At 45.0% G+C, this 16,709-nt stretch overlaps 1 protein-coding gene across 1 annotated transcript in view; it reads right to left on the reverse strand.

Moving 5' to 3' along the window:
* Positions 1-791: 791 nt before the first annotated feature.
* LOC144172294 (beta-1,4-N-acetylgalactosaminyltransferase bre-4-like) overlaps positions 792-16,709 on the reverse strand; it is a 51,235-nt gene continuing 35,317 nt past the window's right edge. The window contains exons 4-6 of the mRNA XM_077701047.1: positions 16,333-16,455; positions 6,481-6,576; positions 792-1,277 (exon numbers count right to left, since the gene is read on the reverse strand). Coding sequence (XP_077557173.1) covers positions 1,136-1,277; positions 6,481-6,576; positions 16,333-16,455 — 361 coding nt within the window. The 3' untranslated portion in view covers positions 792-1,135. The remainder of the gene's footprint in view (positions 1,278-6,480; positions 6,577-16,332; positions 16,456-16,709) is intronic.

Consider the following 16,709-nt stretch of genomic DNA (forward strand, 5'->3'; position numbering starts at 1 on the left):
TGAAATAGGCAGGTTGCTACTTCTTTTATGGTAAGGAGGATTACAGGGAACAATACAAGCACACACAGCAGTACAAGTGATAGCACACCCAGCAGGGGTATTCACGTATGTAGGTGTGCACAAATTTGTGTCAGAGCAAGGATTTATTGCACGTGAGAAGTGCCGGCTTCGCCCTTTGCCGGTTTTGGCTTCGCTTAGGCCCCTCTCTGTCTCCCTGTCTCCCTGTTTGGCATTATGATAAAAATAGGTATAGGAACAATTTCGACCCTACAGAGTGTTAATGCAGTGCTTTCGTGTCGTTCATTGTGTATGAAAATTATTTTATTCGTTGATTAGTTGAAACAGTTTCATTTTGCTGAAGGGAAAGGATTACCTAGAATCACGAATACTATTTACTAACTGTATCACCGAAAAACGAAAATTGAAGAGGTGAAGAAAGAGAGAAACCCTTTTAGTTTTTTGGCATAGATTCTGTTGATGGTGTTTTAAGGGATGAACGTTTTAAGGGATCAATTAGCTTGTTGAAAATTTTACTTATCCAAATGAACCAAACGCAGATATGCTTTTTGTCGGCATTGCCTGATATATGCTTCGAGTCACAAGTAAACGAGGAAGAATACTTGTTGATACGCTTCCATTTTGTCAATCGCTCCGGCGGGCAAGCCGGTCTGCCGGGGAAGAATAAAATGGGCTCAATGCTCTATTTATAGAATTGTTTCCTTCAATATAATATGCGAAATGTTAAAATTATGTGTTCAAATAACTGGGGTTTGAATCAGTAATGCTCAAACTTCGAAAGAAGGAACTTTATAAGCAAAAAGATTGCAAACGCAAATACATGGATGGTACGCTCACAACACCATTGGTGATTTAAAGCATCTAGGACACAAAATTGACTCTTGGAGGTTCTTACGGAAAACTCGTTACCGTGTTCACTATGCATGTATTGTGATATGGTTAAAATCAACATTACGCTGCTGTTCAAAACCGAAGATTCTTCAGGAGGCCACGTATTTGAACGGACAGGCGTGTATATCGAAAGCACAATGTTTCTGGCCTGTTTTTTGAGGTGCAATATCCATATTCCTGCACCCCCGGTAATCACATAAACCAGTGGTGCTTTTATCAGTCTAGGTTATGAAAGTGACTTAGCGACGCTCAGGTCGACTACTATATGTGTGTACAATTTGTGATATTCGACGTCCAAAAGCTTGTACTGCACACTGTTCAAGCCGTCTGTCTTGTACCGTTCTTTCCACTTTCTAAGGATTTTATGCCTGAAAAAGAAACAAAGGTTCATTTTGAGCTCACGAGAACGCATTAATAGTTATCAGGGCATCTGTAGGGGCTACTTGGTGCTGCAAAGCTTGAAAGGAGAGCGCCTAAGCTTTGACTAGTAAACAAACACGAGAAAGACTGTCGTGTTTAGTAGCCTTTCTCGTCTTTGTTTACTAGTCAAAGTTTAAGCGCTATCTATTCAAGCATTATTAGTTGGGAATTTTGTAAATCCCAACAAGTGAAGAGCATCTGAACCTATATTGAAAGCGCCAAAACAATTGTCTGCTATCACACTACTCCCATCCATCCATCCATCCATCCATCCATCCATCCATCCATCCATCCATCCATCCATCCATCCATCCATCAATCAATCAATCAATCAATCAATCAATCAATCAATCAATCAATCAATCAATCAATCAATCAATCAATCAATCAATCAATCAATCCTCCCAGTGCCCGCCCGCCCATCAGTTCTTCTGTCCATAGACATGTACGAGTTATTTATCGGATCTTTAAAACCGAACCTTTCAGCCTCTCACTGGTGTCGTCTGCAGTCCAGCCAAAACGCACTGCAGAAAAGCCAACTTTCTCTGACGATGATGATGATCGTGGGTGAGTTGAATAAAAATTAAATGGCTGCCTGTGGTCGGAATCGAAACTGGGTCCCTAGTGTTGAGAAGGCGACGCCCATACGATTGAACAATTTCGGCACGTTTGAAGCAGTTTGGTTGTAGAGAGGGGTGCATGGACGTGCAAATTGAGACAAATTGTACCCCTATATGTCATGACGACCATAGATGAGCGCTGGCAAAATCCATAGAATGTCCGCATCAGTAAAGCAATGGAGGGCACAAGGGCAGTGAAGTAAACGGTCCCGGTATTCGCATAAAGAGTGCGCAGTCTTACTTCACACTCTCTACCAATAGGAGCCACTTGCTTCTGGGTTTATTCGGTTGTGGTTGTACTGCATTTTTAAAAGCTTCCCGTTTCCCCATCGTTGACGTTTCGGCGGAGGAGCAGTTGATTTTATTTAGAGCTTTTTATGTATTCCGCAACAAAAATGTGGGGGTTAGCCTTTGAGTGCCTACCGCGATAGCCTTATCAGACCCCGTCGCAATCGCATGACAACATTCCGAATGGGGAAACCCTGTCGCTCCTGCTCGCCAGGTATTTGTTCGGGCAACACCGCATGATCACGGGATTTCATATTGGGCCGTACCTAAACATCTGCGTTACAATTAAACCTTTAATGCAACGAAGATATATTAGAGTGTTTTGCGAAAAGAAGAACGGCCACCTTCACATTGCAGATGCGAAGGCTGAAGAAACAGCGGAGCGTGTCTTCTTGACTAGCTTTAACTTGGATATTCTCAGGTCTGCCCCTTTCTTAAGAGCAAGATCGTTAAAAGACGATGTTTTCTGAATGCAAACTGCGTTAAATCGAAGTCCACAATCCGGCATTGTAAAGTATAAAACCCTAACTGCCCAAGTCTGAACCCCAAGACCAATTCAACTCAGCCAAAATCCAAAGCCAAAGCCCGCGCGTTGCATAGTCCTCCCTTCCAACCCCTTGCTGGTGTAGCATAAATGCCAACCAATTTTGTTATCCTGAAGCTTTCGTTTGAAGTATTGCAATGCGAAGCGTGAGCAGTAGAAAAGACCAGGAACAAGCTTCTGTAATGTTGAGGAAGAGAAGATTTATTATTGGTGCACTCGTTGAACTCAGTCCTTTCAGGTAATCGGAGCTCACTTTCATTCTAAATTCCCTGCAGCGCGCCCTTTGCTAATACCTCCCATCCAAGCAGGCTCTACGAAAGTTTCCTATGTAGATTGTCGTATGCGTCCTTTATATGAACCCTGACTTTACAAGGTTGCCTCTAATAGCCGGTGTGACGTTTGCGGCACAGGCATGCGGCATATATATTGAAACTTGTGATCATACGGCCGTGCTGCATGTCATGCGAAGACATCCATCGCGCTATTGCAACAAACTTCTGTAAATAAACAATCGTAGAGCACAGCCGTGGGGAGCTTGTGTATTCTCTTCTGCACGTGCTCGGCAGCTGCCTGCAACGGCCAGCCAATGGTCAAAGCTTCCTGTCATCTGTGTTTCCCACCCAAATCTGCTGCGGCCACAGTTCGGTAACACAATCAGCTATTTCGAGATCTGAAAAAACGGGCATCGCTAGCTGTGCCTGCATGTTTTTTAACTGCCCTTTGGGTGCGTGGGTGGTTGGAAGCCGCTCTGCATCTGAGTCTATCTGTTAGGCAGGTAGCTATGTCTTCAGCCTAGCAGTCACACCATTCTCTAATATCTACCACTCCAACCCCTCCACCGCATGCCCATTGCGCTGCTTCCGTTTCCTTAGCGTTTGTTTCATTCTGCTGTCTATGCTCACTTTCCAACTGAGAATTTCCAATATTATTCTATTATTGCCTCGCTATATTACCACGCAGGTGCAGCGCTAAACCAATGCGTTTAGAGGCCGTGTTTGTATACATTGCAAAGCGCACCAGGTCACGCAGGGGTGTTTACCCTTTTAATTCTGGCGCTAGTTAACTCGTATCATCTATGCGGAAATTAAAAGATAGTCAAAAACCAAACACGTGCAATGTGGACCGTACCAAATCGGTTACGGTCCGACCTGACCAACTAAGGAACACGGGAACACGCCTCTGTAGCACGGGTCCTCTTGCCTGTATCTCGCGGCTACGCTACGCGAGGTTAGTTGCCTCAAAAACATGCAGCGTTTGCTCGGGTTATTTCTGGTGGAAATGAAGAGCAGGAAAATGTAGGCGTGCTGCTGATGGAGAAAAATTCGACCAGCAAGCGCGTCGGAAGGCCGGCACAGCTTCTCATTACAGCAGCGATCCTAGCGACAGCTGTTGAAACTTTCAGCGCACATTCGTGAGCAGAAAATTATTGAGGGACTTTCGTAATTTAAGAGACCACATTGTACAGTTTTATGACATCGCCCTATATGTTCGCTAAGCTTACCCGTCCATATCATGACAACCAGTCCTACAAGTCACGTCCTAAGACGCAGCTTAAACGTCGTATCACGTTTCCGAGGCCCGCCCGGCAGACTGTGGCCTGCTCGAAGACCATATGGGGTCGCTACGCGAGACATACACAAATTTCACGACCAATGTAAGGACGTTGCAAACGCTAACTTAAATGCTACCGCGCACGCGTACCTCCAAACGCTTTGCTATTTCCAAAACCATCACAAAGAATTGAGTTCTTCTGCAATAAAAAAAAAAGAATTGAGTTAAGGAAAAAATTCAAATAAAAAAATAAAGTAGACCAGCTCAGGCTCGACCCCAGGCCGTACGTACATGAGTTCAAATACCCAGAACGCCACTTTGAGGCCACAGAAATGCTTTTTCTTTATTACCGTTCATCTCAAACGATAAGCCAGGTTATAGTCATTTCATAAGGATAACAACATTCGCCACCTCTCCGATAATGCAAGATTAACATCTCTTCAGCTGAGCAAGGTGATCAAGCACTGGTAACCATTGAAGTGGTTACTTTAGCGCCTTGTATACCTCACATATGTTGACCATACTCTCAATAAAATGCTCCCTGGTTAGCTGCGCATTCTGATCGGCATGCCTGTCAGCCATCCTTGCGCGACCCAAGCTGTGTACGCTGATTAACATAAACATGTCGAATGACATGCCTCTTGTATCACCTACAGGTAGAAGACGGATCCCGAAAGGGTGTATGAGGAAGTCCTTTCGAACGGCGTGATCGTTTTAGCAGCAGCTCAACCACACGCGCACTGGCATTACACATATCAGGTGGGGTGCTGTGCACCGAAACGTTTCGGAACACTCACCCCGTACAAGCCGAGGAACTGAGCATAGCTCTCGCCATAACGCGAAAATACGAGCCGGCGAGGTCGATCAAGAAAACACCGAACGCTGCAGATCTAGGGGAATCCAAAACAACCCTTACATAAACAGCCATATGAACGGCCGTAACGGCAGAACCATGCCCTACGCACAATTTTTTCTTCCACGTGCTCACATTGGCTCAAACAAATGTTTGGTCTATGCCGCTGTTGTGTAGCACTGAGGCTCAATATTTTGTGGTAGCTGGTAGTGACGACGGCCAACATAACTCGCATCCCTTAAATTATCTCTAGCTTTACGAGAAACCACGACTAGACGTGACCGCGAGGGTCACCGCCAGGTGATGTTGAGGGCTCTATAAGTGGTAAGGCATAAATGGGTCTGGGCAGAAAACCTATCCATGCATACTGATCCAAAAAATATCCTTACTTTCCCTTTCTTTGATCATCACCACAGTTATCTTGGTGTGTTTTGGTCCTAAATGCCTTCTCTGCTGACGATGGCCAAGCCCCATACCCTGCAAAATTTGTTTCACTAATTTAAACTCGAGTAATGCTACGGCACTTTACCAAGAGATGACGAAGCCCTATCAGACAAGTTCCCATGCGCCCCATTGAGGACTGAAGTAACGCTCTTTGCCTTTTTCCTACGAACTCCCAATGCTATAAAAGGCAAGGAAGGAAGGAAGAAAGACTTTGTTGAATGCCTGCAACAGGCACAGTTTGTACACTGCGCCCGGGCGTAGCCACTCGTCGATCCCGACGCCACCCCTACTCGGACCACCCCTTCGCTACTCCCTACGGGGTTGGACGCCGCTGCCCCATAAGGGAGGGCGTTGCCCCGCAGCGCTCCGGTGCTGCTTTTCGAGGGCCGCGAGGACCTGCTGAACGGCTGATAGTTGGGCAAAGCACTGTCAGCCCAAAATGGTCTGTCATCTGCTGTTGCCCGCCACAGAAAAATTTTTCAGATGTCTGCTTGGAACTCTCCAGGCCAATTTTTGCGCTTTTGTATGGTGTATGTGAGAGCATGCCCGGCTCACAGCGATCAGCAGTTGTCAGTGCACATGAGCCGACAACTTTGTTGACGTTGCACAAAGAGGTGTAATGTGACTGAACTGGGCATTAGCTTTAGGAAGTGTAAAAGACCGTAAAATCTTTGGCGCATCTTTCGTGGACTAGACCCCGTCCGGGTTGTTGAAGTATTTGTCCGTTATGTTCGAAGAGTGCTGCAGATGTTGAAGAAACTGTTGAAGCACCTGTAATAAAGGCTTAGCACTGAATCCTTGTGTGTTCTCAAGAATGTGGAAAAGATACCCCCTTCATAAAAAATTCTTACCTGTCTGCACTAGGCTTGGCTTTTACGTGCTCGAGGGCAGTGTATTTCGCTACATTGGAAGGCCTCCTGTGAATACTAAGCTTGTGGTGGCGCATCCTGCAATAAACAATGAATACAGCGTTGAGCATAACAAGACCAAAGCAAATTTTTTTAGCAGTTTATTTATTAGAAAAGCATCATTTTTTTTCTCCTTTGATTTCCGCCCTCTGTGTCCTTACATCTCATCTGAGGATTTAATGGGGCATTTTTTCAACAGAAAACCGAAAAACTACCTAAAAGGAAACTGAAGTGAATTTTTCAATCTCCCATTTTTGCTTGCACTGCGTGGACTTGCTCAAATGAACACACTCATTGTTTATCCGGGCCATAAGGCGGTACTTATTTTATAAAGCAAGAAAGAAGAAAAAAAAAACTACCATGCACGATTTGCGGCGGCTGCACCAACTACCCGCAGTGACGTCTGGTAAAGGTGCTACGTGATTCGACGATGTCCGAGACTACAATTCAAAGAAGTTTGGGTTTCTGTTCTGTTAGACATGCTTGATATCCGACGTTATCGTTGAATGGGCATTTTCGCAATCTCAATAATTACCATACTGTGCTACTGTCATGTTGTCGGCTGTAAAATACCTCAGATAAGCCTACAAGGACGGCTAGGAACCGTAGAAATCACTATCTGAGGCGTACGCAGTGGAAGAATGCCCTACGCCTCACCGGAGGCGGTAAAATGCCATGCGCTTTTCCCTCATCTTTGGCGCTTGCCTCGTCCTCCTGACTGTATCGTATAAGGGGTGTTCACACCAGGCCAAGGGTCTGCTTACTGATATGCTGTGTTCAGCGCCATCTTCTGGACAACGAAGTCATAACTAGCATAACTTCTGAAGTCCGTGAGCAGAAGACTTCCAGAGCAGGGTATTCCGCGCAGTACGATTATTGGCAAGGGAAAGAAGAAATGACCGCTATTCTGTTGCCATACGATACGAACAGCCAAATGGTGCTTTAGTCAACAGAATATGGTTCGTAAAGGCGACAGGAGAGCGATTCATCACACAAAAACCAGTTTTATACAAGCGCGGGATTGTCTCTGCGCAGCGCACGGTCACACATGGTCATTTCCAAACGGCTTCAACTGAACACCAGCAGCGTCGCCCAAATAAAAGATAAAAATAAAAAGACGAAAACCCGCGATCTTACGAAGAGAGCGGGAGGAGTGCAGGAGTGTGCGTCTGTGTGTGCACCGCCTCCCGTAAGTGATAATGTACGTATGAGGGAAGGCGCGATCGCTCCACCAATGGAAAAACTTTTGTGGGGCCGTCGGCCCCTGAGGAGCATGAAATAACGGCGTAACGTCCCAACGCCGCCAGCAACGCCTTGGTTGCTTTGGTGGATTTAACTTATTCAGCTTTATATCGGAACTGCTGGGTTAGAACTGCTGGCATAACCAAGTAGTTGGACGACAGCTTATTGGGAGGAGAAGACCGACGACGCGACTTCATGGTGCTTGCAGAAGCGCTGTGCCTTGTACGTTTCAGGAAGTGATTTGATGTGTTATGTGTGTGAAATAGCGGCGAAAGGTTCGTGTGTATATTGCGACACCAAGGGTATGCGGCTTCAAGGGCCTGAAGATTCAGGTTTGTAGAGGCAGGTATTTGAAAATGCAACTGCTTGGGTAAACTCTACCTCAAACTTCTGGAACAACGATGAGTTCGTCGCATGGGCTGAGAAAATATTGCAATGCTTTTTGAATTGCTTTCATCAATTTATAAACTCTTACGTATTACGCGAATACTTTTGGACGTTTATGCACGAGACGAAGCTTCCATGAAAGCCTCTGAACGTTTATTTACCTTGTTGTTTACCGCTCAGACACGGGGCACAGATATGGCAGATCACACAACAGGAGCTTTATTTGTGCACAAATGGTTCCTCTCGCATTCGGAGTGCCGATGAAAAAATAAGACCATTTGGAATAATGAAGATTGTTTCAAAGCTGAAAGAGTTGTACGTGATGTTTGTGTAACTACATGCCAGCGTGAATGTTGTGCTGGTGCAAGTTATCTTTGTCTGCAAAAATATTTTGCGCAACAAGCCCCACTTGAACTCTTTTTTCACCGACTGCCGCAGAAACACAAACTACAAGTTGGTTTGAGATATTTGAGAGTCATTTCAATAAAAGTGTAGATGCGAGTCTGAATTGTGGCTGGTGTGTGTCCATCTGTTTACTGTTGTGTCGCTGTGTAGCGTAAACACCTACGTTACTGTTTTCATTTTAAAGCTTTATATTTTGCTGGTATGACTACTTACAATTTAAGCATGCATATCCTTGGGATGTTCCATGTATCTTCTGATGCGTGCACAGATTATTCTGACACCAAAAGCTATTTGAGGCGCTTCAGAATTAAGCACTCGTTACGTTTTGTTGGATACATGGCATTTTTTCGCAGCGGTATTACGCCAAGTAGCGTGCACATACAAAAATTCACCTATGAATATGTTCTTTTTATTTCTTTTCGGGTACTATGTGCTTTGTGCACGTCGGCGTCGTAAGCAGCTGATCCGTCCGGGTGCTGTCGTATGCTTTTATTGGAGAAGGGGCGCTTACTAAATTATTTCAGCTTGTATTCCCGCACAACTCGTCAGCGGAATATCTCTATTATTATAATAAGTGTGAATTGAATAAAACGCAGTAATTGTTGTATACCAATTTTCCGGTTGTTGTTCAAATTGAGCCGCGTAGCGAACTGCTGTATATGTTTATTTTGTTCTTCGGAAAAAATTTCGCCGCCGCTCCCAGGTGGCGCCACATGTTTACTTGAAACTGCAGTGCACGACGCCCATAGAAAACATCGGCCGAAAACGACGAAACCAACTTACAAAAAAAAACGATATACCCTCGGACATTCGAACTTGCGATCCGCAAAATGCAGACTAGCGCTCCAGACCACTCAGCAAAGAGCCAGCGCTGATGAATTCAAAATATAAGGTATAAAATAGGGCACTGTACAACCAGTTTACACTTTTATTGAGTTTTAGCGTTTTAAGCAGCTTAGATGAGTATTTGTTGTATAGCGATCGTGACGTGAGCGCACCCAAATTTCCACAATATCTGATGTCTAGAAATTGCATTTCGTAGACGGGAAAGCGTTCGCAAATGTGTCGTCGGGTTTCTAAGCGCTGTGCTTGACCACCCAGGGGAAAAAAGTGCTTTATGCACCCGTCTTACACTGTACGGTAAACGTCTCGGTTGAATTTATTTCCTCGGTACCTATACTAACTTCGCTGACTCTTCTCCCGCATTCAATTGGTCTTAGATTTTAGTACTAGCGTACCAGTGAGCGAAGCGTGGCATGTGAGCTTGTGCAGCGCTTGTGTGGAGCGACCTGGACTTGGAGCTTCATGCAGTGCACAAGTTAACAAACTAAAAAAAGTCACATTCTTTCATTCACAGACGTATCGTGGCTTAGTTTCAACTCAACGAACGAATTGCGACGACCCGTCGGCGGCCGGCGAAATAAATGCTGGGCCGACTGACTCTGTCGGAAGGTCGGCGAGCCGTGCAGTACCGCAGTCAAGCCAAGTAATTTCCCTGCGACGTCAAACGAAAACGCCACAGAAATTGGGCCAGGATGCAGAATAGGAGAGCATTTTAGAATTGATTGTCCTACTAAACAAATTCGCGTAAACGCACCCACAGTAGTCGAAGGATGGCCTAGGAACTCCGGTCTACAATTTTCGCTAGTAATCACACAATATTTACAAATCCCTTCAGTGTCCCTTTAAGGGAAGATAAGAGGGTCAGGTGTGCCTTACAACGTCGTCATCGTTGCATGCCCGGGCAGGCAACGGGACAACGGCCTTGCAGTCGTAGAAGGTCTCCCTTCCCCTCCGTGTGTCTGCATTTCTGCACCCCAGAAACCGCGGGAAGTGCACAGCAGCTTCCAGATTGGGATGACGTGTGTTGTTGCGCGCAATTACACGCTGGGGCTACAACAGGCCTAGGCGAAGGGAGAGAGCGCGAGTGAGGCGGAATTAGAAAAGATACGAGGTTTCTTCACTTGGAAGTGTGGGAGGGTAGGGCGGTCTCTGTTTTGTCGTGGCTGGTCTCTGATGGGGTTCCGCGGGCACAGAATGACCGAGTGGCTCACAGTACCCTCTTTGGAAATACATGCAAATATTGCAAATACCGAAGTTTTCGTTTCTATCTCAAGGGGTCATCGTCGTGATCACTGCGGCAGCACTTCATCATAACGCAGCGTCGGGCAAGCAGGAACAAGTGCAAGAATCAGCACCATTCGCTTTGAACGGACGCAAAGGAGAACAATGAACGATTTCTGAAAAACCCGAAACGTTGTTCCAAGATGTTTCTTCAACATTGCAGATTTATTGCGGCTCATGTGCATTTGTAATGGGCCATTTCTTACGAGTTAACTTAAAATTTAGTCATGAAGCCGCTGCTTGAGATATCGCGCATATTGCGGCACATTCTTGAACAATAATTACAAAAACACCCTCAACAATCCTTCGCGGTTACCCTCTGAAACGCAGATAAATACAAGAGCCGTGATCCAAACTGTATGGTGTATCCACCATCACGAGGCTGATTCTAGGCACCTTTATTTATCCTTCTACGTCGGAAAGAAATGACATTACATCAAAGGTTAAATGAGAAAGCGTAGTTTTTTGTTGTGGCTCATCGACGAGCAGGTAATGGCACTAGCTTCATGTAAGAAGGTCGAATTACCTATGGACTCGTCAACGTGACTAACTACAGGAAGAAATTATACATGTCATTCTGGTGATGATCCCTGACCTACATACTTGATGTTTTGCTCATCACAACAGCGGAGAGCATGAAGGTTTGTTCGTCAGGTTGTTGCGAAAATAGCATTTTTATGTGCCCTTTCATCAAAATTCACATGTACTCTACAATTTCCTAGTCTGTGAAGCTAAACGCTATGCCAACGTAATATACACGCATATGTGAAAAGGTGCGAAATACATGGAGACTTCTTACCGCCGATATGCAATTTCGAACGAGTTTAGAGCTTTTGGCTTATCCAGATTCTCGTTTATAAATCATTTACGCACCGGACAAGCCAACGAAATATGAAGGGGCGGGGAAAGGAACAGTTTATGCAGATCCGCAAAGACATTTGCATGGAATAAAAATTTCTGTTTTCCCCGACACCTAGTCCGTCTTGATAAATAAAGGAAAAGATGCTAATTAGTTTTGTTTGATGTTCCAACCTTTCTTTGAACTAGCACTTTTAGCTTGGATGAATAGGAATATTTGAATTGTTCAACCTTTTTATATAACTTTATATTTAATGTCTCGTGCCTAACGCACTTCAAATCATGCTGCAATAACTAACAAATGCCGAGTGTAACTATCAGTGGGCAAATCATTATCGTTACCTGCTCTTAGTTTTCAGCATTTTACTGATACTTCATGATCATTTCACTGTCTTGATAGTGCATTTTTAAGGGAAACTTCCGCATCGTCGTGTTCTAATTACTCCAGTGCAGCTAACGGGGAGATAAGCTCTTTGATAATCCCGTGAGGTACTTTTTATTCCAATTACACACCTCCGACATGTGACGTTCACCTAATGGGGTTTAAACAAACACTGTTTCAGAGCTTCGGTTGGCTTTGTGAGACTTCAGTTCCGTCCTTAATGACAGCTGCAAATGAAATGAGCGCTACAACTGAACTGCAAAGAAATGACATCTGCTAATGAAATCCTTGCACGTTGAAAAATATATAAGCAGCTGAGGATGCAGCATGGTTCTTTGTGAGGCAGTGCGTCTTTTTAGACGGACTCAAGTGTACCTCAGCAGGGCTACTTGGCCAGAAAAATTGGCTGGTAATTAGGATACTCCCTAATGCGATATTTGGGAGCAGCAGCAGTGCGCTAAGGCAGCACACACTAGTGGGTTCTCTCAACGGTAGCGATGATATGCCTCTGCGTCGGCGGCGCGAAGTGCGTCTCAGGAAGGGACCGTGAACTGCGTCTTAAGCGAATGCACAGCATATTCACGCGCACGCCGCCCCACCCCCTCACGTTTTCACCAAGCGTCGTGCCGTCGAGCGCCTCGTGCGGGCACAGCATACTGCCCCCTCCTCCACCGCACACTTTCGGAGAGGGCTGGCTCATGCTGCAATGGCGAACCACCCACCCTCCCAAATTTGCGACACTCTCCTCGTTCGCTTTCTTGCATCGTTCGCATTTTCTATCACTCGTCGGTGTTGCCATCGTTCACTCGGTTACACCGATAACGCGGCTCAGCCCAGATACGGCCGCCAAAGGGCTGCGCCCTAAAATGAACAGGTAGGCAATGTCGGGGAATTTTGTGATAGTAACTGTCGGTCTGTCTAGACAATTCGGTTAAAATATATGGTTTGCTCATCTTTGTGGAACTGGAATGAAAGATCTCGTCGCCCAGAAATGCTATGTACTTGAGAAAGTTAGGAAGATAGCCATGTTTATTAAATTATCTAGTACACAATAATAGAAAATACGTGGCTACTAAACTTTGTGAAAATGGGCCGATTGTTCGGAGAAATTCCTGTTTTCTAGCCGCATTTTAGTTCTCAAGTAGCCTTTCTGAAATATTTACCATGCTTAGCCGTGGCGAATAAAATATTTTTTCGAAGTTTCTGAGTTATGATGGAATCAAATTTTGATTTCAATTTGCAACTACAGTGCAATCGACCGCCGTCATTTAGTGTTTACGAGGAAGGGCTTTCAGGTAGGGTTCAGAATATTTCCGCAAGTGAAATTCATCAACACGTGAATCCCATGAGCAGGAATGAATGCGCTTGGGGATACAAAAATACCAGTCCTAACCCTTTCAACCCTGAATGCCTCTATGGGTAATGTTTTTTTTGTGAACATAAGCCAGGCTCGGGCGGTGCCCATGATTCAAGACCCTGATTGTGGGTCCTGGTAGTGCTCGGCCTTCGAAGCACCAATGTGCGTCTGTGCATTTAGTGGGAAAACGTATCTTGTCAAGAAAGGGCTGAATAGTAATTTCTGTTGTATTTCTAAAGAAGCGGTTGAAATCTGTATGCTTATTCGAAAAATATCTTCCTGAGTGTAGCTTGGTTTCTGTGAGCTAAGTGAACCGATGACTTGGGAAGGTCTGGGCCGTCACAAGCTGTGAACGCGAGAAACATAGTCGTGTTTGACGTAGGAGTGTGCTAGCCTGGTCCAGGTATGAGGTTATAGTCTAGGGCCAAACGAAGCAATAGAAAGGCCGACCATTTCCTGGTGCAGGGAGGTTTTATTTGGTCTGGAATAGGCTAGTACACATTAATTATTAAGGTGTAGTTTGGAGGTCAGCTCATAATTTATGCCTACGTTTAGTCAACTAGAATATCACGGGGTCTCTGCGACAAGTGAACCCGCATTTCGATTCCCTTTACTTGGTGTGCCTTCTTGCGCCATTGTTTATTATTTGTTAATTCGTGGACATCGCTCACTTATTTGGCCTATTAAAGAAGCAAGCGTTGTCCCCTTATCTCCATCGCTAAATAGCGTGAACAGAGCCAACCATCAAAATTATGATTGGCTGCACCCAACCAGGAAGCATGCAGGCGTTTCCTAGTGACCACAGCAAAATGCCACATGGTGCCTACTACGGGTTCGTTCGAATTTGTATCACGTACGTGCTTCTAATATTCAATTTCATCAAGTCGAACTGTCTCCTCTCCTATGTCGTGCAGGTGTTGCAGTGTTCTCTCACAACCGTGAAAAAGATGGCCAGAGTGCTGGCTGTGTCTGTGTGAGACTCGCACTTGGTGAAGTGCAGCCGCACCAACATGCTCAGGTCTGTAAAAGATGGGGGACTGGAACTGGCAGATTTCTGAGCCTCCTGGATTATTAGTCCCGAATTGTCCGTGAACTGCCCGAGAGGCGATCCAGGGCTCGATTTTTCTATGTATTCAAATGGGGCTTTCTGTCCAAACGCAGTCCTCGGACTGCCCACAGATCCTCCAGGACTGGTAAATAGATGATACCCTACGTGTGCGGCAGCTGTATAAAAGGTTTTTTATTGCATTTTTTCCAACGAGGTTTTGCTTAAACGTCATTACGCGGAGAAAGCTGTATTATGACATTCAAGACGTTGTGTTCCATGTGCCCACGTACATAACATGTACTGTGGAGGACCCGGGAGGTAAGTACTAAAAAAGTGAAAGAAATGAAGACTAGAAATAAGTGAAGATTGCTTCAGGTTACACGCCGGGACATATTAGTGTATTGAACAAAGGGAGCTATGTATGCCGTGGTAGACTGATTGTTTTAGCTGTAAATCAGCAGAGACGATAGAAAATGTTGTTTTGCATTGTTCGGAGGAAGTTTCTTTTTGGAACGTGCTATAGAGCACATTTCTCAAGGGTATTCGAATAGATCAACCCTTATGGCATACGTTTTATTGCGTGGAAAATCGCAATGCAGTGCCTTGCGACACGGTCGAGGCGCTGGGCTTCCACAGGGTATGAGGCTTCCACACAGAAAGGCTGTACAGTGGTGTTGATGGAGGGTGTGCAAGGTAGTATTCTAAAAAAAACATAGGCCTACTCCTTCTAGTGGATTAATCGCAGGAGGTATTGCCCGATTGGCTAACACAAATAGAGCAACTGACCATTATGACTAAATTTTATTTGAGTGCATCAGCCCTTTTGAGACAGGCGGCGGCACCTCCTGTATGCGTGCAATTTTAGTCTGTTGAACTCTAATGTGTTCTTTATGTCCAAAGGTAGGCAATAAAGAAAACATCAAGTGCAAGGCTGCGGCTTAAGGATAGCAAGGTCTTGCAGCCACGTTAGAATCACGTAGGCTCTTGTTTTATTTTTCGTTGTTTCTTTTACTGCAAGAATAATATCTTTACCTCTCGTCAAATCTATTTCTGACACCTTCGGCCATAATAAATAGGATTTTCGATACTTATGTTCTCTTTGAATCTGAGGCAGCTGCTGTTTTTGTATGGCTTTGAAGTAATTTTTTCGTTGATTTCGCTTGCGATTTCTTTTGTAAAGTCATTTTTACATAGTGGTTCTTACCGTGTTAGGTGGGTTGTGGTTCTAGTTTAGGATTTTTATATGTCACAAAACACGTGGCTGAAATGAGGTAAGGTAAGCATATATGTAACTTACATTTTGCAGTTCGGTCTTTTGGTCCAGTTTGGTTTCATTTTTGTGTTATTTACTTTAGTTATGGTGGGATTTGCTGCTTCCGGTAGGTGGTTTTTGCTGCATCAGCTAGCACACATGACCGCTGGCTGAGCTCCCCAGGAAATGCCTATACCCAGCCCGCAACTCTCATCGAATCCCCATCAGCAGCGACGTCTTAGGGGAATGCCTACTTAAATAAACTGGCAGTGATGGTGTTAGCAGCCGTCAGAAACTTACAGCCGATCCAACATCGTCAACAGCCGATCCAACATCGTCAACGGCAACAGTTAAGAAATCTTCCACTAGAAAGCTTCCACGCACCGGTTGGAACAAACGTGGGGAAGGGCAACGTGGTTCTATAAACTTGAAGCAGTCGCCTCGATTCACGCGCGTCTACGCCGTTCGGCGGCACTGGCATCGAGGCACACGGCCTGGTGCAGTGGAACGCGGTAAAGTTAAATTGACTTGAACAAACCTCTAGCGTGTTTACCTTGGGAAGAGCGTGACGGGAGAGGAACGGCATGACAGGTGAGCGGGAAACGAAGGGAGGCATTAAATTCAAAAATATTGACGAAAGACTATCGTCGCTCATCGACACTTGCAACGAAAGGAAAAGATACATGGCCAATTTTTTTCTTTTACATAACATAGTTGAAGTTATAGGACTGGATATTTACCTGTTAACAATGTCGTCGTCTTCTCCTCCCCAACCCCAGTATTGGTTAGAGTAGCCATTCACAAGCATCATGTGGTCTTTGTTCAGTGCGCTGACTCCTCCAAACATGGTCATATAAGGAACACTGTGCGTGAGATAGCGAGAAAGGAAGAAACGTGGAAGTGCATCACAAGCGTCTTTAGTTTCTGGCGGTCCGTACTAATAAAAAGATAACATGTTGTACATCAGATACAGTACTTCATAGAGTTGACGGTGATAAGGCACACAATTTTCTAAACTTTTAATTCAAGTGGTGGAAAAGCCTCCGCGTCGTTACCTAAATTTCCAGTTTTCAATAGTTTTCAATGTTAACTTATCAAAGAATTGCTCACACACGGT

The sequence above is a fragment of the Haemaphysalis longicornis genome, unplaced genomic scaffold, assembly GCF_048455015.1.
Source record: "Haemaphysalis longicornis isolate Haplotype H1 unplaced genomic scaffold, Haemaphysalis longicornis Haplotype H1 scaffold_20, whole genome shotgun sequence".
Taxonomy (NCBI): Eukaryota; Metazoa; Arthropoda; class Arachnida; order Ixodida; family Ixodidae; genus Haemaphysalis; species Haemaphysalis longicornis.